A 26,009-nucleotide genomic window follows, 5' to 3' on the forward strand; every position below is an offset into this window, starting at 1 on the left:
TAATCGAACAAATCGTCAAGGGGAAATTCTCTCTGTTTCTACCGAAGCGAAGATTCCAACGAGCTACCCGTGTTCGTAAAACTATTCGAAAGTATCGCGAACGCTCAGACGCAAGTTCTCGTTTCGATCGCGGCGTAACTCGGCCGTTCGTTTGCTTTTTCAAAGTTGGCCGCGTATAAACAGCCGAGAATTTGTCGTTGCTCGGCTAAAAAAACTACAGGACGGTCGTGTTTCGTCCGCCAACTGGGTACTAGGAATTTTCTGACGAACTGCGAAACCCGATGCAGGTTTCTGACGACGACGCTGGATTTCCGCGTTTTCAGGCTCAACGACTCGACAAACGTGACGAAACTCTGCTCGAAATTAGGATCCACCGATCTTTGTTTGCACGCTGGTCTTTCGAATTAAACGTTTATCCGCGCATCGCTTCGCGTCGCTCGCTTGTCGCGAGATTACGCGCGCTTCGTTGCTCAAGCGTTTTCATGTACTGTACGGTTGAGTTGGAACGCTTTGATTCGCCGTTCCTCGAACGAATTCAATTCTCTTTTGCGATTAGTTTTGTGAAATTATTGAAATTGCTTATTGTTCGTCGATTCGTGGATGCAATGGTTCCGTTGAATTTAGAAGGAACTATGTCGTCTCGAGGCGAACGATTCGAGCACAACTGCGCGATATTCTGAACGATAATCGAACAAATGAAATATGCTTCAGTGGAGCCGGCGAAGCAGCGGTGGTAATCGAGATAGCTGGCCAGCCGGACGGGGAGCGGAGCGCACGGCCGAGCGTCTCCTCGATTTCCTCGATTCTGAATCAGAGTGCGGACGACAGCGACTCTGGATTTCACGGTTTTCAATCGCGGGACGATCCGAGCCACGCTTCCAACAACAACTCTAGCCCGAACAGCGTAAACACCGCCTCTTTCCCCAATCTCAGTGGCAGCAACAGCAACAGCAACACCAACAACGGAAACAACAACAGCAGTAACAACAATAACATCATCACCAACACCGGTAACAACAACGCGAACGAAGTTCAGCCAATGGTAAACGGCTGGATTCAACAGCAAACTCCGTACGGTCAACCTAGCACGTCGCAGCACCAACATCAGCAACAGCAACAGTACGGTCAGCTGATGCCCTCTTCTCAGCAACTGCAGCAGGTTCACTCCCACCAACATCAAGCGTTGCTTCATCAGCATTTGTCTCATCAAAGTACCAATCAAACTCATCAGCTCCATCATAACAAACACGTCGTCCAGCAGCCGCAATCCCAGTCGCACTTGACAGCCAGCAACGTACAAACTGTGCAGCCCATGGCCCGAAAATTCGGTCAACCGATCTACGCGAACGCCCCGCCCAAACCTAGAAGACTGACCGACGGATCGACAGAGTATTCGACTCCGTCGCCGGATCCGGACTACCGGAAATCACCGGTATCGCCGGACGTTACGGTGACCAGCAAGAGCCCGATGTCGGACTACGACAGAGGCAGCGTGATCTATGGGACGAGGATGAATCAACCGTCGCAGCAGAGCCTCAGAACGGATAAATCGGGCTTGAATTACGGGTACGGCCAGGTGCAAACGGAAAGGCGCACGCCCGACACGTACGGTCGTAGCGCGGCTAAACCGCGATCCGCCAGAGGGAACGGTGACTACGAGGAAGTTTATGGGGCTCCTCAACTGTATCAGAGGCCAGCTGGACCTGTTGGCTATACCAAAGGATCCTCGCCAGCACCTATTCCGATTCCGCTGTACGCGCAACAACATCAGCAGTATCAGCAGCAGATTCATTCTCCTGGCACGCCCTCCAATAGTAAGTATATATCTTCGTTCGAAATATGGTATTCGATTGGCGAGACTAAAGTCGACCTGGTTTGACAAATGTAAGTGGAATAGATAACATAAATTGTACGAATCGACCCTATCCAATTAGAGACAATTAGAGCCGTAGATGCACATTTTTTTCCTTTTACGTAACATCGCTATATGCTGGAACATTAACACATTCTTGTTGGCAGAGAACTTTCTAAACTCTCAAAGTTAACTAGCACAACGGTAATTAACACGGGAGAAACGCGTGGAAAATTGGACTGTACTTGCTTTGTCCGCGAATATTCTTTAACCTTATGACACGTATGTATGTAAGAGGATCGTTGATCCAATTTGATTCAGTGCCAATAATGAGGCAACCGAGGACGCAGCCACCACCGCGACCGCATAGCGCGGACTTCTTGGAGTACGAAGCTACCAGGAAGCCTCATCAGCAGATGCCACCGCAGTGCGAAGAATCGCTGAATCAACAGAGGCGTCCACAAAGGCCTAAATCGAGTTTAGACATAGTCACTCCGTCGGACGCTACCAACGACGGTTATTTCTATTCCGAGGAAAGGTAACCGATGATTTATTCCATTATACGTAGGTTGAGCCAAGTAAGCAAAGCAAAATTGTACGGAGGAACGACCTTGAACCGTTAAATTCTACGAGACTTCTCGTTTCGATCGTATTCGTTGAATTACGAAACGTTCGAATCGAAGAACAAGACATTACGTTCACAAGACGTTTCGATATTTCAAAGATGTCGCTTATGATACGTTCGTTTTAGATACGCGGCGCAGATGCGGCAGTCCTCGGTTTATCTCCATCAAACACCTCAGCATCATCAGCAACAAAGGAACCAATCGCTTTCCCGAGCAACAATGCCGTCGAAAGCATCGGGAATCCGCGACAGAAGCGACGAGAGTAGAATAGCAACGCTGCCGGAAGTTTCCTGCTCTGGCCTGAGGCGGACGCAACGCGAGCACGTTCATCAGCAACACGCGATACCTCACCAATCCCTTCAAAGGCACACCGAGTGAGTCACTGCTCGTCGATCTCTCTTCCAGCTTTCTACCGCCTTGACAAATGCTCCTCGATATTTTTTTTAATACGATTCCCGTAGTATCATTGTCAAAGATGTTTTACGAAATGACCGGCGGAAGACGATCCGAAACAGCCATTTGGAATTTTGCAAATTTCATTTTCTATCTACGTATATTTATCTTTCGATCTAGTATTATTAAAAGTAAAGTACCAGTGCCGATACTTGCGAAAACCACATGGAAATTGATAATGCTCGGTATTTACGCTGTTTGCATTTCAACATGGTCCTTGCAACAATGGTGTCGCGTATCGAAATATCTTCTATACGCTATTTACTTTTCTGATCTGGACGAGTATGCCGTTGTTTTACGACACGAATGAATTTCCATTTTTTCTTAGTTTAATGATTCGCCGTATCGATAAGCCCTTTTCACGAATAGATGATACGTTTTTATCGAACTGGTACGAAAAACCGAAAAAATATATTTTATCACACGTATGGATAATCGACGTACAGAAATAATGTTATTTTTTGCCTAAAACTGTCTCCTACGTTACACAAAATTCCCTGAACCAAAGGCGTCGTTCGGTATCCGTGGGTCGATGAAAATGAGAACCTGTTATCGAAAAAACGACGCGCGACTAAACGTATAAAACGTTGGAATCTTGTTGGCTGATCTAGGGTGAACAGCAACGAGGCGAAACTGAGGCGATCGTTGCGAGAGAAGAGTTACGAGTCGAGTAACCGAGAAATGTTGAGTCACATGGCCGAGGACGGAACGGTGCCGCGAAGAATTCCACGAGAGTACGAGTCGTCGATGGCGGCGGGGTGGGGCGGCAGACCGACGAGTCACACGGCCCAGGGGACTACTCACGTGGGCCAACCGTGTCACGCTCCTCACGCCGCTGCCAGACGATGGAACGAACAGCAACAGTTCTGCAGATCGGCGTCCGCGCGTCTCCCGAGGACCAGGCATCCGGCCGCCTTGGATCCCGACGACGACGACTACGACTACGGAGAACGATCTTCCGAACAGGACTCGCGGGATGGTGAACGAAAGATACAGCAGGTTGGTTCTATCGGACTTTCCTCCTTTTATCCAAACGGTCATTGTGTTTTTCATATTTTACAAAGTGCAGCGTAGCATCCGCAATTTATTAAAGTCGACGTGGAAAGTTGTCAGTTTGGTTTTCGATAAGTTACGGCTAGTTCGAAAATTACTTCTTCGTCGGAGCAAAGTATAAAATGTGAGACTGACTATGGATCTGAGAGATTAAAGTTAAAAATACGATTGAAACGCGAGTGTTTTGTAATTACGTGCAACGCGAGTTTATTCTGGAGAGGAACGCAGAGAAGAAAAGTGCTCACGTTTAGTTTTTAGCGTGTTCGAGTTGCGATACCGCTTACCATATAACCTTGGGCGATAGAAAGTAACGGAGTGGAAGTTGGAAACACCGAGTTATTGCTACGCTTTGTAGTATCCTCATTCGCTTCATTCAGTGGCATACAAAATTAATTGAAACATTCTCTCCATTGATCCTTTCTCAAAAATTTCTGATCCTTCGAAATATTTACAAATGACAGTGAGAAGTCAGCAAAATAGCTTTGTTATACGTAAATATCTGAAAATTCGTAATACCGATTCGAGAAAACGATATCAATGAATCAGCTCTGCAATAATCTATAGCAATACTCACTTGCTATGGCAACGAAGCAACGTTTTTGTGAATCGCATAGTAAACTATCGCCGAGATTCCAGAGAATGACCGGATGTTTGAGGAACGCTTTAGAAATTCCTAAAGGCGCTCGTATAGAGATGACTCAAATCGTTGGTTCGCTTTCCTCGGTGTAATCGTGAACCGCGTACGGTCGATTGTTTGACGGACGGAATAATTCGTAGGCCGCACAGGCACGAAAAGATGATTCATACGAAGGTGCAACCTGCACGCCGAGTACCTGCATTTATGTCACGCCGCGTTTCGTGACTCTGCTTTCACTGCGATCCGTTCGATCTTCGTCATCGTTGCGAGCAGAGCTGTTACGCGGTTCCTCGATCGTCGGACGTTCCTCGCTGCAAACTGATTTCCTCGTGCCCCTATTTTGTGCGTCCGACTCGAATCACTTTTATTTCTTCTCGGATCAGTCTTCCAGACTGTTATTCGGTTTTTTTTTGTCGTTTGCTTCTGATCGACCGTGTAACTTGCCGATACGTTCGACTTTGATCAACGTACCATGCCTTTAGAATGTTACGCAATCGATGGTCGTACAGGACGAGTTTTTGACGTTTCAGGAGTTTAGAATGCATCGGTGTACAACTGAAAAAGTTATTTTTACAAGTACAAAATTTAAATGGCACTCCTGACATTTATAGCTGTCTCGGATAAACCTGAGAGATCAATCTTGCAAATATACGGATAAATTTAAAAGAAACATTTTTAGAAAATTCGAACGGCTAATATAGGCGAAGAAGCCTGGCGAAGTGAATAAAAATGACGTTTTATTTCAGATCAAAGGATCACGATAAGCTTCTTTATATACGAGATAATGGAATTAAATCGCATCGAGACAAAGTTATTTTTAAGTTTATAATTACCGTTCGATGCCTAGACGGAATGGCCTAGTATCGTATAGTTAACAAATATCATTGACGTCTTTTAAAAAAACAAAGTGTCATCGTGTTTAATGCTCCGTAGGAGAACGGGTTCGTAAGACACTTTTCCACAAGATGCATGTGTTTGCAGCGCGAGGAGTCAATGAAGCGACTGCTGGAATGGAAGCAGCGAATGCTGCAATCGCCGTTAACCCGGAAGCCATCGACCTCGGTAAACAGAGGACGGGCGCAGAACGAGCTGTCCAACTATTACAAGCAGCAGGCGCTGCTCGAGCTCGCTGCTCACGAAGCCTCTGTCGCAGAGGGTCGTCACTCACGGCGAAGAGAGGACGGTCATCGGCCACATGTCCGCAGCAAGAGCACCGACGGCCGCCGGACTGTCGCCAACGTTTCGCGATACAACAGCTACTCCAGCGACGACGAAGGTAGGGACACCTCGCCTGAACTTGTTATCTGAGTTGTGGCTTCTCCGACACGGGCCGTTCCTGGGACCATTTTCCTTTCAGTACACGAATAAGCTTCTTTAGAACGTTCGATTTTACTTTGTACGTTGACTTTGTATAATTCCGTAAATTACTTTGGGACCAAATTTTACGATTAACCAGAAAAATTGTTCAGCGTGTTTCATTACCAAAATTAGGTCGTGGTGTACCTGTTGAAAGATCGTTTTAACGCTTAGTACGCTAATTGTATCTTAAAAAATATATCGTGTTAAGAATTTTTGGACGATTTATACAAAATTTTGCATAAATATGCCCACGAACGTGCCGCGTCTATTGACTGAAAGAATTCTAAGTAGATAGTTGGACTTTACCAAGTATGATAGTAAACTCTAACCAGTATAACCGCCCTAACACGGTCGACGCACTTACGCGTGTGCTCTGCGAAATAAACCTTAAAACGAATAAAACGCTTCTGTATTGTGTTGCACGAGTCGATAGTATCGCATTAGAGATACGTTAACGAAGAACGAGAGGAGACGCTGATTGCGCATGAAACTAAGGATTTATATTTTTTCTACGTACCAGTTTTCGAATAAAGTGCCTTGAATCAATTTGAGAGTCGAATTAATCTGTGTGTCACGAATCCTGTTACACTTTCATTAAAATTACTTTAATCATCTTCTTGAAACTAACACAAGTACGAACGCACGAACGATAAAACGAGAAAAAGAGACGCATATGTTTTAGCGACATTTCGCGATCGAGACCGAGCGGACATTGCTACTACAACGTTCGGAATTTCCTCGTCTGTGCTCTCTTATCTTTCTCTAGCTGTTCTTCTCTCTATCGCCAAGTTGCCCCTCGTCAAGGGGTTGATCAAATTTGTAGATAGCAAGAAACTTTAAGAAAGGTGAAAGGAAACCGAAAAATAGACGAAAAAAGATAGAAAATAAATAAGCGTAAGAAAAGAGCGGAATCTGCAAACATTTTCTCCGTGGGGCTCCTTCTCTTTGCTGCTGTTGGGTCTGGGCTGACTGGTGAATGGGAACGATTAACACCTTTGGAAATTAACTAGCGAAACCGTCCGTTACGACTTAACGCTCGTACTACAGCCATACTACTTTGCAAAATGTGGGTCAGCATGGCATGTCGAGGATTATATCACTAACACTATCGTAGAGGCGTTCGATTGTGGTCGCCGTCTAACTTCCAGCTCGTAATACGTGTTTTTGTCGTCGAGCGATCGAGAACACGTCGGATCGGTTCATGAATCATTGCGAGATTGGTTTATTTTCTTCTAATGCATAAAATGCGATTACTCTTGGCTACAACTATGATATCTAATGTTACTTTTCTCGATATTTAATACAAGGATCCTGTATCCCTGTTAAATTCCGAATGATTCTCGTAACGATCAAGACCGATTCCAGCTTGCTACTTTAGCTTGAATTGTACCGACAGGGTTGGGTTGTCATTAATCACACTCGTGAGTAACGAACGTCCTCGTGTGTTTGTTTTGTAACGGACGAATCAGAGCTGGGAGATGTCCGGAGGAAGCGCACGCGTAGACCCTCGCATGCAGGAAGGAGCCCCCGCCAGCACGGAGACAATCGTTCGTCGGGAAATCCGCTTCACGATGCCATCCCCGGAAGTGGCCGCCAGAGTCAGAACGCTATTCGAGTCTCGAACGACCGACAACCGAGCCCCACCGCTACCGTTCTACCTAATCTGGGAGGAATACCCCCGGATGCCGGGTACGAGGAGGTCAGCTTCCCTCCTATACCGAGAACCGAACGTTCTCCGGAGTATCTTTCCTCCGGGCAGACGTCTACTACGAGAACCGATCGGCAAGATCACGATACCTCTTCCATCGACGAAGACAAACTCAAGAAGAAACCGTCCGGGATCCTCAAGACTTCTACGGTTTACGGTGTCGAGCAAGCCGGCAAGAATTCGAATTGCTCGACCGGATACGCGACAGACACCTGGCCTGCCCAGAAGACGGTTCAGTGGACCACCAAAAAGGAACCCGACGATTGGGATTCCAATATCGATGAGAGCAAGGTCATCAAAGAATTTTCTTATCAGTACATCAAGGAGGAGCTGGAGCCGAAGAAGGAGGACAGGTCTGCGGCTAAACCGGAAACCATGAATCTGGTGCAGTGTAGGATACGATCGTTCGAGCTAAACATGGATGGCTCGAGTCCGGTGAAGGAGGTATTCGCCATGCAGGAACCACTAAAAGTGTCTCCTCTTCAAGCGACGGAAGCCCACGTCTCTAAGCTAGACTGTTCGAAAAAGACGTCGTCGATAATCCGCAGCTTCGCTCTGGGTGATTCGGATTCTCAAGATTGTAAGTACAAAAACGTCAAAGACGGCCATACCAAACAAGCGTCCACGGATAGCAACAAATCCGTGAAGGATCTGCTGGCGGATTTCGAGAGGAAGTCTCGACAGGTTCAAAGACAAGAATACGGTAGGCACCAGGAAGTGAAACACCGTGGAGTGTTCAGCGACTCGGAGGCTTTGCTGTACGATACGGGCAGCGATATGGATCAGCGTGAGAGAAACGAAGACGCGCAGAACGAGAGGACCCTACAGATCGATCAAGTTGTACCTGAGCCTATCAACGACCATAGAATGTACACCGACACGACGAAGAAGAAGGGGGACGTCTCCTTTAGACGCAAGAAAAGATCATCGTCCAAGGAGAGCGAGAGCGATCAAACCATACCTACGGAGGATCTAGACATCCTATCGAATCCCAGTTGCGCTAGGTTAAGCGTCACGGAATCTCTGTTGACTCACGGCGATCGTTTCTCCGGAGAAAGCGGTACCACGAGTCCCACCGTGAAGCAAGAGGATATCAGTCCCGAAGAACACTATCTGCCCATGACTCCTAGAAAAGCTATATTGGATCCGAACGACGACAGACCGAATCCAAAGATGATGGAGAGCCTATTTGCTAATTTGGACCACGAGGAAAGTTCGTACGTGGAGATGGCGCAGAACGGTATGACCCATTCCCTTTTGGCGCCCACCGACGAAGGTAGAAAACACGATTCCGGCGATTATTCTACCTTGGACACGCCTCACTACGAGTTCGTTTGTGTGTCTGACAACAAAATGGAGCCAGTGTACATGGAGGTGAGTCAGTTGTCGGGAAAGGAGGAACAAGACGGTGGAAAGGTGTCTCTTTCAAAGAGAAACGACGATTCGACATATTCGAGGACGACCGATCTCCCCGATATTTTAACAGCCCTCAAGTCCGATAGTTCGGACGCCGATGACGAATCCTCAAAGGATCTCGATTCGATCGACGCTCCACGGCATCCTAGGTTCAGTCTGTCGGATACTTTCAGGCCCGCCTCCTATTATTTAGGCGCTAGTAGAACCATGATCGCGGAACTGCACGATTCTTCCGACAGCGAGCTGGTATCACCCCCGCCTATTCCAACCTCCCCGCCTCCGTTGGACGATTTGGACTCTTTGGACATGCAAGAATCTTTAGAAATCAAAAAGGTGTCTCCGCAAGTAGCGGTGACGAAGGATAACACTTCGGGCAGAGACTCTCCGAAGTCGTGGAACAAACCGATGGGTCAGATCGAGACCCATAGGCCTCCGTCGAGATTTTCGGACGCTACCATCAGCTCCACTTTTAGAGACAGTAGAATATCTTTGGAGAGCGCGTCCGGAAGCGACTCGGTGGAACTAAGGATGCCCGAGGAGGAAGCGAGACACAGACAATTGAAAACCAGACCAGTCAGCGAAGTGTGCGAAGTTCTCGACAGCTTAGACGAGTTGGAGTCCCTCGGAAGCCGCTTCGACGGAGCTAGTATCGACTTGGATCAGTATCTGGAGGAACTGCAGGCTCGCGACGCCTTCAACGTCGACTTGTATGCGAAAGATCTCAGTTACAATAGCATTTACGGATTCAACGAGAACATGATGGTAGTGGACAAGCTTCAGAAGACCACCTGCCGCGATCTGTCGAGACAAGCGAACTTGGCCTTCGATAATCTCGACCAATCTCTAAGATACGGCGCTGCGAACAAAATGGGATCGGCGAGTAGCTTGCCTTCGATGAGAGTCTGCGACGCTCCTCCTTCTCATCAGCACTCGCAATCCTTCACCGGGGATGCACATTACGAAAATATTTCGAGCTTTTCTCCACTGAGAAATTCACCGGCGATTCGATCGGACAACCAATCGCGAGACAATTCGCACGGTCTTCAGAGAGGATCTCAAAATAATCTGCTTACGGCTTCTCATAGCAGAGACTCTAGTTACTCTCTGGCCTCTGGAGCCGCTTCGATCTCGACTTCTATGGCTTGTCAGAGACCTGCCAGCGCCCAGTCCTCCATGCACTCTCCTACGGGTTCGATGTCCTTAGGAAACCACGGGAACAGTTTGGTCGGCAACATGCTGCAAAACGCGAGTCCCTACTCCGATCTACGGTTCCAAAGTCACTCGAGGTCGGCCAGTCAGGATTCCGCTAGATACTCCATGATATCGAACCACAGGTCGTCGTCCAGTCAAGATTCCAGTCACTATCAAACTTCGACGTCTACGGTTAAGGCAAATCCCGCGCCTCAATCGTATCTGCCAGGCGAGCCACATCTACAGAGCGAGCAGTCAGGCGCTCCTTACTACTACTCCGATCTCCAAGGTAGCGTAAACGCCGTAGACACCGCCGAGTCGATGAAGCCGATCGGTCATTCTTCCAGATTGCCTCAACTAAACAATCAAAGAGACGACGCATCCGCGTTAAACAAGAGGAACGATATAGGACGTATCGTGAATCCAATTTCCAGGCAAATGCCCAGACAGATTCAAGTGGATGACATAGACGAGGCTAGGCGAATAGCAGCCGAACTCAGGAAAACTACTTGTCAACTGTTGGGCGACAACAAAGTCGATCTCGTAGACAAGAAGAACTTTTACGAAGCCGATACTCTGAGGAGGGTAAAATCTACCGATCCACTGCCTGATATCTCGTCGGCAGAGATTAGCACGAGGAATCTGTATCCGCATGGCCTTCGCGATAAGTCGAACAGCCAGTCGAACAGCCGAGACACCTTCGAGTTGGCGCTTGGAACGCAGACGTCCCATCGAAGGTCTAGGTCTTTGGAGGGCCTTTTGGACGACGTCGGGCTTCAGAATCTGGTGGAACAGAGGAACAGAAACAACCGAGTAGCAACGGTTCCGCCCACTCAGGCTGAGGAAGAAGCGCCTCAGAACATGGGCGGCATCGGTGGCGGTTCTACGTCGAACAGCTTCAACGTCGATGACCCCTGGGAGCAGGACTCCTTGTGGAGAGAAAGTCTCCGGCGAGTGAGTCTAAGAAATGCCAGGTCCCTGGACAATTTGGGCAGTTCACCAAGACCGACCATATCTAGCTCGGACTCGAAGGGACGGAACAAAATCACTCGTGGTGCCACCTACGTGAACGACAGCGTGATGTTGCGACGGGAGAATTGCTCGGAGGATTCTTCGGACAGGCCACGCGTGAAACGTCGAGCCAGCAAGGAACAAGAGAGGGACGAGATGGTCGACGATCTGACGTACGAGAGTCTGTCGATGGAGCGGATTCACGCGAGCGGGTACGTGTGGGACGCGCAAAACGAGGCTTACCGGAAAGCCACCGCCGAGGATATGGATCATTTTTTAGAGGAAGGCAACCTTCCCCCGGTTCGCTCGATCTCGGAGACAACGCGGCAGATGTCCGGGCCTGCGGCGACGTCCGCGGCGTTCGAGCTCGATCGAGAGAAGCTACGGCAATGGGATCTGCTGTCGAGCGCCTGCTTGCTCCAGGAACAGCAGCGCAGCTCAATGGCGGACTCGGGGCGAGGGTTGCCAATTGCGGAACGACCTGGAGACGTTCTCGATGCGTCGAGGAACGGTGCACCGGTGCTGAACAACGGCGCCGGCACCGGGCCGAACACGAGCGCGACGGTTGCGGCCAATCGCGATCGGGACGTCGTTTTGGAGGTGCTCGAGAAGGGCGTACAGCAGAGTACCTCGACGGCGACGACGACGACAACGACAACAACGACGACAACGACAACAACGACGACGACGGCGGCGGAATATCTCGGGCCGAGCAACAGACAGGATTTGAACCAGGAGACTAAGGAAGCTTGTAACAGGGCTGCAGGTGAGTGGCTCCTCAAGACACCCGGTGGTGTGTTCAGGAAGTGACTGACTGGCCGTGTTCCAAAGTCTCGTCCGGCTCTCGTGCGGATTCGACCGGCCGAAGTTCTTCTCGTTCTGCTATCTCGTCGATCGGTCGAAATGCTCGATGGATTTGTTCATTACCAAATGTACCTGCGTTTTACGGTGGACTGTATAACGTTCGTTGCCACGCCAAATTTTCCTATTCTTTTGGAACCTGAACCAAGTGCCGCGCTGGACGAATACGTTTCTATTTCGCGACGTTCGATCGCGCCAACGATAAGATCGTTTCAGCGACGCTCATCGAATATTACCTGCCTTGAAAAGAATGTAATGGGATTTTGATCGTATCGCGATTATTGTCGTATCGTAATTGTAAAATAAGGGATGAAATACTTGTATTTGTTTTTGTATACCACACTGTTCGATAATTAGTTCCAATGAAATTTGTATATGAAAATGGTTCGAAAGAAAGAGGCAAATTAAATATATTTCCAGACCGGCAAACATGCAAACGAACGAAACCGATGCTACTCGTTCGGTCCAACGACCGATTCAAATTTCAAAAGAATATCACTTTTGTATTATCTACGATTAGTTGCCAAACAAGACCGCGTTCCAACTTGCATCCCACTGGTGTTCACGCTCGAAAACAAATTACACGTTGTATCGCTTGTTCGGTCGAAGTAAGGAAAAGATTACGTTGATTTGATTTGCAGATACAAACTTGGCCGATGATCGTGCGACGAATGACGTTCAAAGTAGTGCGAGTTGGAACACGGCCTGACAGATGAGTGTGCGTGAACTGATACGTGTGTGAGTGCCTCTTGCTAGCAGTCATTGTACGCCAAGGCAGAAATTACAATCCTGAGATTGCTCGAATCGTTCGATCGCTTTCTTTCTCGTCGCGGTAAAAGTACTAATTCGCCATAGAGAGGTAATTGCGAATGAACGAAATGGATTTTACCTTTGATTCTAAAGCGTTTTAACGCAAGACTCTGCTAATCTGCCATGCGTCTTCTCGAATAGAAAGTCATGCGCTGTTTATCGCGTAAAAAAATGTTTCGTGGCAAGAAAAGTATCGAACGAACGATCGATAGCTTGATGTGCCTTGTTCTCAATAGACGAAAGAATTAGAAGGAATATTATATATCAGGGTACGAACTAAGAGAATAAGATTTTAACGGCGATGTACGATTAATATGTTGTGACTCGATAATCGTACCATAATCGCAGGGATCGTGTTCACAGACATTTTTACTAACGTTAAGTTCCACTGGTGTGTATGTATATACGCGTTGAATACTCGATTTTGTTCTTTTTCTTTTTTAATACGTAGTATTAATCACAGTTTTAGCATGTAAGCGTGACTGAAAAAGGATAGAGTTCAAGTTTCTTCTTCGTCGTTACATCCTTTTAATGTATTTTATGTATTTATCTCTGTGATGTCGAATCACTACAGTAAATGTCTTTTTCTTACAAAATTTGTCGTAAATCGAGTCTTCGATAAATTTAAATTTAAAGAATTAAATATATCCGATGATCCGATTATGTAAAGAAAAGACGAAACAAACTTTTTCTCGTCGGTAATGAACCGAGATATTACAGCTCTAACGATGTGAATAAAAACGGAAAAATAGAAATTATACGGAGGCAATGATTTTATCGGCATCATCCATTGAAATTGTTGCAGCTTTATATAAACGGAGTGACGCAGCATCCCGGAATTCCTGTGAGTAATTTTCTCTAGAATTTAAGGCGAAACTCACCGTTTAACGAACTTCCTAGAAAGCTCGACGATTGAAATTATTCCGCGCGGAAATTTACAAACTACGTGTTTCGATTCCATCCTATCTCTATTACGAAAAAAAGGCGGAATTTTCGGTAAATCGAGCGAAAGGATTAAAATGAAGTGATCGAGTCGTTTAAAAATCTGGTCAAAACCAATTCTACGCTCAAATTTAAATAATACTTAAATAGTTTCGGTCTTAATCCGAATTTTAAGGTTCTAACAGTACTACATTCTGTCATACGCGTCTGTCATTTGGTACAAAATACGCGTGTGTATATACAACGCGTTTATAAGTCATCGAAAACACAGAAAAATTAAGAAAGAAGGAGAGAAAGCGAAGGAGGAGAAATAAGAAAGAGAAACGAGCGAACGAAATAACCGTAAAATATCCGAGACCACGAAAGGGTCCAGCGATCCGTGTCGAAGATTTAAATCAGACAGAACGGAACGCACACGAAGGCGTGAGCGTACGAAGTCGCGCAAGAAGTTTGGATAACGGTCGATAGAAGCTGGAGGAGAGGTCGAACGGTTGCCTTGGTACTCGGCGAGTTCTTAATAAGTACGTTCACCTTCGGTGGCTGGGTGAACACCCAAAACACGATGGTTTAAAGCGGCGAACCGGCTGCATACTGGGCACAGGAGAAAAAGAAGAAAGAAGAGTCGCTGCTCGACTCGGTTGTTCGCCGCTATCGAAACGGGTTCAAGCGTGGTCCGGGCAAGCGAAGGTCGCGAGGGAAGGGGCAACAGATGGAAAGGACACCTATAGCGTCAGAGTCAGAAACCGCTTCTGTTTCGACTGCCGGATAATCCGTGCGGATTCGATCGAATTCGCCGCTCTCAACGCGAAATAATTGCGCTGGGCTGGAGGGTTCGCCTGGTGGGTACCACGCCGGCTAGAAATCATCGAAAAGCACGACCACCCGCGAACGTTGAACGGTGACTGATTTCCGCGCGTTTGTTGCACCGATAGCGACGACGCTGATGTAAAGCGTTCATTTCACGCACGTGACAATGGTATTGTGTCGTGTGCGATGCTGCACTGCAGATTTAAAGAGGTTAAATCGTACGGAATTTTAGGCTACTCGCGCGTTAAACAGCGGTTGGTTGTAGTTTTTCTCCAAGTTTTCTAGTTCGTTTATGCATGGGAAAACGATGCATTCGAATCGTCCTATTTGCATCGGCAATTCGGACAAACTGAATAGAAGTTACCTCGAACGCATAAAGTTCGAACTTTTAATAAACTCTATGTTTCTTACGTAAAAAACGATATATATATATATTATCTTCTTTGTCCATCGTAATGTTTTTACCTATAAAGTAATTTGAAGGAAAACGAGTATGTTATTTTTTTCTGACAAGGCAGTCGATAGGAAATCTCATTTTATTAGACCGCTCGAGAACAACACCTCTATCGTTATTTTCCTACCTTCCCTATACTACGAGTGCCAATGTTGTAAGTCCAATGCACGAACCCGATAAGCTGGCACGATAAAGATAAAAATGGAAAGCTTCGTACGAAAGTATAATTACTTCGTAGCTTTTATAAATATATTTTTTACATTACTGATTAATCGTTGGAAATATATGTGCCACAACATATCTGTCCTTAGAGAGAGAACCAGTTGCAAATTAGGTCATTTTCGCACAGGTTGTTCTCGTTCCGAAGGTTTTCGCTACTATTTTACGCGGCGCAAAGTCATATCCGTCTCATAGTGTTGAACAGGCGATAACAAGGACAGATTACTCGACGATATCGTAATCGTTGGACGACCGGTCGGCTCGGGAGACCTTTTCGAATCGCGTTTACAATCTTCGCGCAACGGAGCTGACATTTCGCAGGCATCAGCAGAGATGACCGCGACCACAACCATGCCATAAACGTGGCCGCTCGGCGCACCAGGAGTACAACGCTAATGCTAAGCGCGTTAAACGCGTTGTCGTTGTCGTTGTCGCTGTCGTCGTACGTTGCACTTTGTCGCGAGTTCAATAGCACGAACAATCGATGAACGTAATAACCAAGTATCTTTCTCCCGACCAAACCGTACTTTCTATTCCGACGAAGAACAACTATCCCGTATCGGCCAAGTTTAAAATACTCGTTTTCTTAATGCTTGATGAATTTTTCCGCGCGATAAGCGTATCTTGCTAAGTCGATTAAATCGACGTTGACACAGATTCGATCGTGGCACTTCGGATATCGATCATCGATGGCCAGAAACGTCTTGAAATATCGACGAATGCCTGGGCTGAGGCTTTTTAATCCATCAATCCGCAGGATTCACGTCGGTTTTTACCGGATCCATTCTTCTAGCTGTCCATTCGCGGCAAAATGTTTCAGTTTCGCCTACTTCGGCGTATTAGGCGCGTTTCGAGCGAGGGTATTTCTCGATACGTTACAGAATATTTTATTAGCGTGCTGCACGTCCCCGTCAACGTCAGCCTCTCCGTGTTTGACAACACTTCGATCGCTCCGTTCGTTTCGCATTATCCTTCGTATGCGTTGTACCTTTTTGCCTATCGAAAATATCCATTAATTTCGCGACATTTTAAACAACATTGTCGACCTTGAATATCTCATATAGTTTTCCTCTATATTACGCCGAGTTTATTTTTCATTGTTTTTGATTGTTTCTTCCGATCGAACAATCGACTTAATTACGACCAGCGACGGTCGATGTTGGCCGCGTTTGTATTTCTTCTTATCGACGGAACTCTTTTAAACGTGCTTCTGCCGTTAGAAGAAACTATGAAATTACCGTAGTATCCAGGTCATCCGTTACGAAATAAATCTTTCGACGACTATTTCGTATCGCATACGACTTTTGATCTTGTTTCACGGTTTCTCGGTTATTTTCTGAATTACCGTTCGCCGCGGCGGATGTTCTTCGTCGAAGCGATTTCTGTTCTGTCAAGGAAGAAACGAAGAATGTCGTACATGAACCATAATCGGTAAATGACAAATAGATACGAAGGATCGGAACGAGAACAAAAATGGACGAGGCGCGGTTGGAAACGTTCCCTCGGTTCGCGTCACTACGTGAACATTCCGGATGTATCGTCGTGCGACGAATTTAGTCGGCTTACGAGCGTTCCGCTCTTGATCGTAATAACGAGCGGGACGAGTTTTCGGACAACTATTCGATCGTTAATATTGCTCGGTTTACGCGTTGATTAAGAGTATATTTAACGAAAAGTTTTTCCCTTTGTATCCCGATTTCAGAGGAAAGTTTGCTTTATTCGATACGATCATACGGTACTCGAATTTAGACTACGTTCAGATATCTTGAATAACATGGAAAAATTCTAATACAATATAAACCAGCGTTAACAACAAGATCGACATATCAAACGCATAGATAGTAATAATCAACGTACTGCAAAAAACTAACAGAAGCAAAATATTATTATCCGAATGGAACAACAGCATCGGATGTGTCGATCCAGCCAAATGCCTCCCCTTACGCGCAGCCAACGACAACAAAAACCAATAGTCGTCGGCTAGTCTCGCAGTTCCTCTCTTCCAGACCAGGCACTACCCCATCGTCTAGTTATTCCAAGCACAATCGAATCCACGCACGACGCACAATTATCAAGCGGACAGCCAACAGCAGCAGCGACGGCGAAACGGCGACGGTGACGGTGACGGTGACGGTGACGGTGATGGCGGTGGCAACGGCAGCAGCAGGCCGGTAAACAATCGAAATATCAGGACTTTTATTCGCCGTGAAAAGCTGCCGCCCTTCCCAGCCATTGAAACCCAGTTGGAATACCTAGTGTGAGGTAAACAAAAGAGAGGCTGCCGGAGAAGGCCTAGCACACAGACTCTCCGCCTGCGATTAGGTATTGGGAATTGGAGCGGTCCTTGAATCGACGCCGAGGACGGGACGGAATGCACGCGAGCCACATACACGGGCAGATCGGACCAGAGGCCGCACACGACACGACACTCGCCACTCAGTCAGTCAGCCGATGCCGTTCCGGACGGCACCACGCGCCATTCTCTCGCCTCGCTACTCCAATCGACTCTCCATGTCGATCGAGATCTCTCGCGAGCTTCACCGCATTCTACGAAGTTCAGTTTCGCGTAATTCTTTCTTTATTCTTTGCCATCTTCTTCCTCCGGAGGATTTTTCCTTTTGGAACAGTTTAGAGGTAGTTTTGTGAGTTCCGAGAACCTTGCCTTTTGGCAATCTGTGAACGTTGGCAGGCTTTCCAACAGGTATATACGAAGAGTTTTGGAATTTTCCTGATTCTTTTTCGAAAACAGTAAGAGATCGTCTTTCTCTTTAAAGTTTCATTTTCCTGTGTGCTATGATTATCGAGTAGACATAAATAATTTCTGTGGTAAATTTGTTATCTAAACGTCGATCTAAACCTAGACCTTCGTAAAAATTTCATCCTTCCGCTTTGATGCGATCAGAGCGACACTATGTCGGTTAAAAGCGACGTAATTATCGAAATCATTGAAATACGCGTATGATGGAAATGTTGGGCCCGAGGAATGTTACGTTTCGTTTAGAAGTTCGGTAAAACAGATTGGAAAGCGCTGAAAATGCAACTGAATCGGGATTATTTACAGAGTATCGATGAAACGCCTTCGAACAACGTCGGCAACGTTTACGATGCATTTGAACGACGAACGTTAAACCGCCTGAATTCCGTTTTTTAAAAACCATACCAGCGACGTCGCAAATTTTATTCCGATCACCGATCGATTTTAATCGCCATTTGATTCAAGTTTAGATGAAATATAAGAAAGTGGAAACGGTCGGAAAGTGAAATTCTCTTTTCTCGTACATTGCTCATCTTTTAAGAATATTCTATTCGCTGCAGAGTTTTAATATATTCCGAACTTGGGTCTCTCAAGATACCAGCGCGGTAAATTTGCCAAAATTCGTTTCTTTCTTTTCTTAGAGTTACCTGGCATCGTCCGTTGCGATCATTAGCCAGGGACCTACAGTTTTGCTGGATTGCAGTTTTAAATCTTAGACCTGCTAGCACAGGTGAACGTTAGTGTTTAAACAAGTGTCTGCTTGTTTCTTTTAAGTTGGACGAATGGAATTTTTTATATATCTTTATATATTCCTGCGGAATGAAACAACCAAAACGAACGATGTTCTTCTATCATCTAAAATGCTATTTTATTTATTATATATTAATTATTAAGTCCAAAGTTCTTGTACGAAAACTTTAACGTTGAACTGAAAGAAGTGCGCGATATTCGTTGCTAACTTTAACAGAACTTTAAACTTTAAACGTTCGAGGAATTCCTAAGGATAAAGAAATTAAAAAGATAAAAAAAAGTTTGAGTTTAAACATCATCTAATAGGAAAAATTAACTAAAAAGAGAAACATCCTTTCTTTATATATTTGAAAGTTATATTTGAAAAGAAGAAACTAAACAACGTGAAGTTTCAAAGAGTTCAATAACAACGGGATACAATGAGAAAATTGGACGAAGATCAGACGAAGATTAGACGTGTCAACGAGGGAGGAGGAATTTCGTGCAATAAACTCGTCGCCAAAGAATCATTCGTGGCTAGGAGATCGCAGCGTGATAAAACGAGGAAGGAAGTTAAAAAGTTCTTCCGCGAAATTATATTGAATCTCTGGGAGAGAGGTCAGCGAACTCCGGCACGCGTAACAACGTAACAACGTAACAAGCGTTGTAGGCGCACGCACGACTTTGATCGATGAGTCGATTAAGATTTGCAACCCATTATACTCGGAGATGCTTAATTTCGATTCGACGCGCGCGTGCGCTTGCTCTTGTGCAGTATGAACGAGTAGAACGCTATTAGAAAACGTTCTTGTCATAAAGCGAATTATGCTGGCATCGATTCTCTGTTTTTCCCTCGTTGCTCCTTAGGTATTTAGGTATTTTTTGTTAGCGGAGCGAATCTGATATTCGTTTAGTAATCTTGACGGATTTTTCGATTTTAGCGTGTATCGGGATTTCAAACAACAGACTTCGGAGTTTCAATCTATTACGAAGTAAAATTTCCGGGCTGAAATTATTTACGGAATAACGGGACGGCTTGGAAACTAAGATTAGAAATCTGTTTCAAACTGCAATGCTCGCGCATTCGCTTTTAAAATATTCAAATAAAGGAAAATGTCCATTTTCATTACCTTCTTTGCAATTAATGCGATTAATAAATGTTATTCCTAGTCTATCTTCCGTTGAGGTTTATTTTACCAAATTTATTGAGAATTTTGCTATTTACGACACGGGGAATTTGTGAAAATATCGGATATGGACAAATTATTTGCGTCGTTAAGCGATATAAATAGTGATACCGATATAACTCCACGTAAAGACAGCCATTTAACTTTTTGAATCATCGTGCGATATATTTTCTATTCGTAGATAGCCTAAGAACGAAGATGTCGAATTTACAAAAGTCGATTATTTCGTGTCCAAGAAATGCGTTTACGCGTTTTACACGAATTGTATTTAAAGATATCAAAAGGTCGAGACGTGACGTAGGAGAGAATGTAAATTAGTAAGCTACGACTCTTAAGAACGTTCGAATATATTTTTAACGCCTGGCTGGTATCGGTTGCGCGCGTGATGCACAAAGTTCAACGACAACGCGCAAACAACGCGTAAACGTCCAACGATTAACTATCGAGCAACAAACAAAACCAACCTTAGAGTACATAATTTCGATTAGAAGATCGATTTACAACCGCCGCGCATTCCGATGTGGAAACGACCAATAGCAGATTCGGATAAAAAGGTTCTTTAACGTAGAAACGTCGAATAGACGACGTTCTGTTCGGAATGATCGTAACACGGATGCAACTCGGGGCAGGAGCTTTCACGCGGTATCGTTAAACGGTCTAATTTATTGGACCAATATCTTAGTCCAATATTTGAGCAGCGTTTTCTCGCTTTTGGACGTTACGATTCATGGCACATACACACGCACGGCGTACAAGATCGTTCGATGTATCGTTATTCCGGTCGATTGGTTCCAAGTATTTCGAACACGTTCGCTGAAAGTCAGCTTTCGCGTCAAACCTCGCCAAGAATGCGACGAATACGGTTTCCAGACCATGAGAAAAGTCGGGTTGTCGATAACAAGGATTAGGTGCACCCGACATATCGTGTAAATTATCCGCGAAACGCGTAAACAATAGAGTTTACAACCAACGAGCGTTCTGTCCGAACGCGAGGAAGTGGCGCTTTTTTCACGGTACCGCGATGATCGCTAGCGAGATCGTAAAAGTTACGAGCTCTGTACTTTCGGTGGATTTTATTGGGAGGTACCTTCGATTAATTTTACGGTCGATGCTGGATGCTGGCTGCCGAGAGCTCGATTACCACTAGCCTGATTCTTTCTTTTGGCTTATATTCGTATAAATCGTTAAGAATCGAAATTGAAAGTCGACCCTTGGTTTCAGAATTTGCACGCTGGCTTATCTTGGTTAACCGAGATCGATATGTCACATTTTTTTAGGTGAATTTATCCACTTTATAATCTTGTTACAATAATACGCGATACAAACTATCACGCGGAGTTCCGTATTTCTTCGCACCGATCGCGAGACTGTTCACGGAAAACGCAATTTTCCGAAGAGATTGAAACCATCTTAACGGAAACAAGAAGTTAGTTGAGAAGAAACGGATAAACCACCCGTTTCTTAGTTTTGATCTTTACACGTATGTCAATAACGCGATGTCGGTACATTTGCTGTTCCCGACAGGCTGGCGATTAGCGGTGACATGACCTATATTACACCTAAATTGATCTGCGTCCTTTGTAATTACTAGCGAAACTCTAACATATAACTTTTCTACAGTCGCGTTACGATGTCCTTGTCAGTTCCTATTTAACGATTCATGCACTGAAAATAGTATATTCGATTAATAAGAATTATTCGATGAAAGTTTTTACAGATATAAACGGCCGACGTTTGACCCGTATCTGACAAATATCGTACTTACAGGAAAGTTTAGCGAAGAATTAGCCTTGTTGCGATTACGAACTTGTACAAGGAGCGTGAAGTTGGCGAAGAAACGGCCACGCAGATCGATGGTACAAATACTTTTGGAAAGGAAGCGGAAAACTCGAACATTCGGACGATTTATTCGCCTTCGCGAGTTTCCTTACTTCTTGCAGCGTTACCTCGCTGGTTACGCAAATATTTTACAAGCGGAAAATTATCGAGATACTCTCGCGAACGAAATTTCTTTCGAGAATATATCGTTGTTCTTCTTTCGAAAGTTGTTCGAGATATTTTCGGCCCGGCCGAAATTTACCTGCTGTTTCTTCCTCGAATCTTCTATCCCCTTGTCGTTGGGAGATTAGTGGCTCGCCACCGGTTTTACTACAAAATCGAGTTACAACGGCGAAACTTAATCAAGAGATTTTCCTTTTAGCTAGCTGCACGCTGTAATCTTTAGAGCGCTATTTCTCGAGTCGTTCTTCCAAACAGAAGTAACGTAAATCGACCGAAAATTAGTATCAAGCGGATTCTCAATATGCGTATATCTTCTAACGTCTAAAGAAACGTCACGTTCCTTTACCAACATTTCAAACAAAAAATTACTAGAATTTTCGTAGTACTTGGTAATATTTTCACATATACGTACTTGTCCAAGGCCTCGATAATCAATCATCTAAAACTGGAAACGAAGGACGGTCGATTTTCGCGATCGATCGACATCCACGATAGAACGAGCGGTGTGGATCGTGAGAAGTGAAACAAAGGAAAGGACGAATTTTCGAGGCTTCTCAGATCGAAGCTCGTTAAGTCCGTTTGGCGGTAGATGGACCGTGTTTTCCCGTGCAAACAGACCCATGTGCTTCCCCGACAAGAAAGAACGAGGAAGACGGAACGAAGAGCATCGCGGAGAAATCGCGTGACGAACTCATGACACGCGCGTGGCCACGTATCGCGTACTCGGCGTACTGTGCCCTGGAATCCGTGACGACGCGATCGAACGCGACCTTCTTCGTCTTGAATGCGTGCCGGAGTGTCGCCAACCAAGCGTGGACTCGAAGGAAAATGGGTGGAAAAGTCGGTCTGATTTGCGGTAGCTGCTGGTCCGGAAAGTACAGTATGTATACTACGATTTTACACATATCTAACGATGTGCGATGTGTATATGTACGTGGTTTATCGTTTTTGTCGAAAAATTGTTGTCTTATTGGTGCGCAAGATGAAGCGTCGGAAAATTAATTCTCGTGAATCGTTACACACTCGTGACACGCTTCGTTCTCTCTTATCCCCGTTTCCCCGTTATCCCCGTTCACGCTCCATACGGTTGAAAACAAATTAACTTGAAAGAACTCGTACAACAAGATAGGTATACATACGGTGACGCATCGCGGCTAGGGATTACGACCCAGTCGTAAATTCGATTACATGTTTCGAACCACGGAATAATAATAACTTGGTAAACAGGTTAACGGATAACAGTTCGAACCTCCATCACACGTGCAGGAAGCATCGGAATTCCAAATTCATTTGCATTAGTCTTATCGGGAGATACGTTTTCGAAGACCAGGTTCAAAGTCCTTTTCTATCTACTGGTTTCGATACTCGAAACTTGTTTCCGTTTCACAGATGAATTTTAAATTCACTCGCTTCGTATCTCTTCTAGGGGTGTTATTCAAAGATCACGGTACTGCTTGGCATATGAAAATACGTAGGTGTAAAAATTCAAGAGAAAATACGTCTTGAAACGAACGCCGAATGTTAATTCCAGCTTCGTATCGCAAGTGCTTCCTCGACGATCTTCTATTAGAACGTACCTACTAAAATCACCTTTTCTGTATAAGTTACTTCAGCCCACGTCACAGCGACGCGGTGGAAAATTTTCCGATCGAACTTCAATGCCCGTAGAAGACTAATTTTCCCCAGAGTTGAAAACGATCCGTTCAAGAAGATTCCCCGTTACGCGAAAAGGAAGCGCATCTCACGCAAGATGCGAAAAGAAAAGGCCGATTCACAGCCCGAAGCAACGGGTTAATGGATCGCGAAAAAACAGAACGACTCGCATGGTCGTCGCAGCTGGACTATTTTCGATTGATCAGGCCGGTAAGGATTGGTCGTACGCGGGCATGTCGCCAAAATGACTGTTGCTCGGAGCCGGTCTCGCTGGGACGAGCAACGATCCAAGTCAGACTGGGGATCCATACGTTCCGCGATCACCCGAGGCCATGGCGCGATGCTCGTTTATCGGATTTCCAGCACCGTCCCGTGAACGATGCACAACCGTTTCTCTGTCCCTTTACTTTGAGTACCGTTATTTTCGTCATAGCACTTTCGATAATTTTGTTCATCGTCGACGTTCTGTACCGTGAACGTTGAGTCGGGCGGAAACGTATGGGCCAATATTTTTTATATCGTTTTTATATCGATAACGATGCAACGCTAAACGTTGCACGAAAATTGAGATTAATCGCACGTAAATATACGTAGGTCGAGCATAACGGATTAGCACCTACGTTCTAATGACCGTTAGCCATGAATCTTTCATAATTTTCTATTTTTTTTTTTTATCAGCAGCTGACCGTGGCGCGATCTTTTACTGCCTCGTTGGTCGCTGATAAATTTGGTAGGTTCTTTTCGTAATTTAGTCATAATTACTATTTACTAAATAGCTAAATAAACTAGCTTTAAAACTACAAAGTTGATTATTATCGATAATCTCGTTATATCGAACCAAATAGCTCGTAAAGCGTAATTATATTTGATCGCTACTTGCTTATCAATTGCTGCTTGTCAAACGCTTAAAATGTAATATCTCCGTATCGTCGTTCGCGCAAATGTTCCATATTATTTCAATTAAATGGAATTATTTTTCTATTTTCGATAGAACTTCTTTTCTGCAAGAGAAAACCAACTTTAAATTCAGATTCGAAGCAACGAGGCAAAAAAATCTTTGCAACAGTTTTGCGTGGTATCATGTTCGCGGTTAAATTAATTTTCATAGAAAACAAAGGCTGACGATTCGTTCGTTCTTGTACGATTAATCGAAGAAACGAGCGACGAATTCGTATCAAAAGCTCGAAGAAAACCAGGCGTCGCGACTGCTAAAACACCGAAGAACACGAATTCGGCTTATGAACCGTTAAGAAACGTGATTTTACATGCTCGTAAGCTGCATGATGTAGAACCATGCTGCCCTGTGAGTACCGTTATTCTGCTCGTGGTACTCGCTCGCTTGCCCACCGCCGTTCATTACATAATCCTTACGGATCGTAACGTCGTTTCTGATTTTTCGACACCGTGGCCTGGATCCTGAATCGCGTCCTGGATTCTAACGCACTTCGCACCACTGTTCTTTAAAAACGCGATGCTCTAATAGTATCTTCGAATTGTCAAACGTCGAGTCGTAATTGATTTTATCGATCGTGACAAATATTCTCGATAGTTCTCGTCGACCGTCGTGACGATCGCTTAGCAGCGTAGAAAGCTAAAAACGTAGAAAGTTTGTAGTTGCGATTGTTACCAACGAATTTCGAATTCCACGAATGACTATCTTTTCGGTAAACAAAGTATGGTATATAGAATACGCGTAAAGCAAGGAACAACCGGTTAACACTTTCCCAGTGTCGAGACAAAACTTTCTCGCAGTAATTTATGATCTCACGGCGACTAATAGGCCTGTTGTCCTGGAGATTATCGTATATCGAAAGCCACGTTTTCGGATAACTCGGGATAAGAGAGATCTTCTTTTTTATTATTATTATTATTATTATATATTGATATACCCGTTTGTGACACCGATTAGTTTACGGAAGCTGAAGAGCGTGAAGTTAGGCAGCTAGTAAGATCGATACGATTTACAAAAGCTCGAGTATGGAAACCTTAAAAGTATTTGCAAATCCGGCAGATAAATTTAACAATGTGGAAAACTGTTAGCCTTGACGCGGATCCGGTTGACGGGGTCGCAGGTAGCATGCTTGTAAATTATACCTAAGAAAGCTCGTACAAACCTACCTAAACGATCTTAAATGCGTAAGAGTTAATGAACGCCAAGAACTGTCGGTAATGTACGAAGCCATTAATCATTTTGAAGAAAAAGATCAAGTCCGCCGCTGTCCTACGAGAATCAAAAGATTTAAGATTCGAGCTACGCAAGGTCGGCGTGTAGCTGTGGTCCGTAA

General features: G+C 45.1%; 1 protein-coding gene across 13 annotated transcripts in view; it reads left to right on the forward strand.

The window, feature by feature from the left end:
* Window positions 1–26,009, forward strand: part of LOC117233211 — a 192,695-nt gene that overhangs the window by 123,056 nt on the left and 43,630 nt on the right. For all 13 annotated transcript variants that reach the window (XR_004493281.1, XM_033493306.1, XM_033493299.1 and 10 more), the window contains 6 exons: window positions 712–1,814; window positions 2,174–2,390; window positions 2,604–2,852; window positions 3,543–3,930; window positions 5,603–5,897; window positions 7,450–12,072. Coding sequence is in view for 12 of the 13 variants with exons in the window: in XM_033493306.1 (XP_033349197.1) it covers window positions 712–1,814; window positions 2,174–2,390; window positions 2,604–2,852; window positions 3,543–3,930; window positions 5,603–5,897; window positions 7,450–12,072 (6,875 nt within the window). In the remaining variant the exon portion in view is untranslated. The remainder of the gene's footprint in view (window positions 1–711; window positions 1,815–2,173; window positions 2,391–2,603; window positions 2,853–3,542; window positions 3,931–5,602; window positions 5,898–7,449; window positions 12,073–26,009) is intronic.

The sequence above is a fragment of the Bombus vosnesenskii genome, unplaced genomic scaffold, assembly GCF_011952255.1.
Source record: "Bombus vosnesenskii isolate JDL3184/JDL3185 unplaced genomic scaffold, Bvos_JDL3184-5_v1.1 scf7180000013295, whole genome shotgun sequence".
Lineage (NCBI taxonomy): Eukaryota > Metazoa > Arthropoda > Insecta > Hymenoptera > Apidae > Bombus > Bombus vosnesenskii.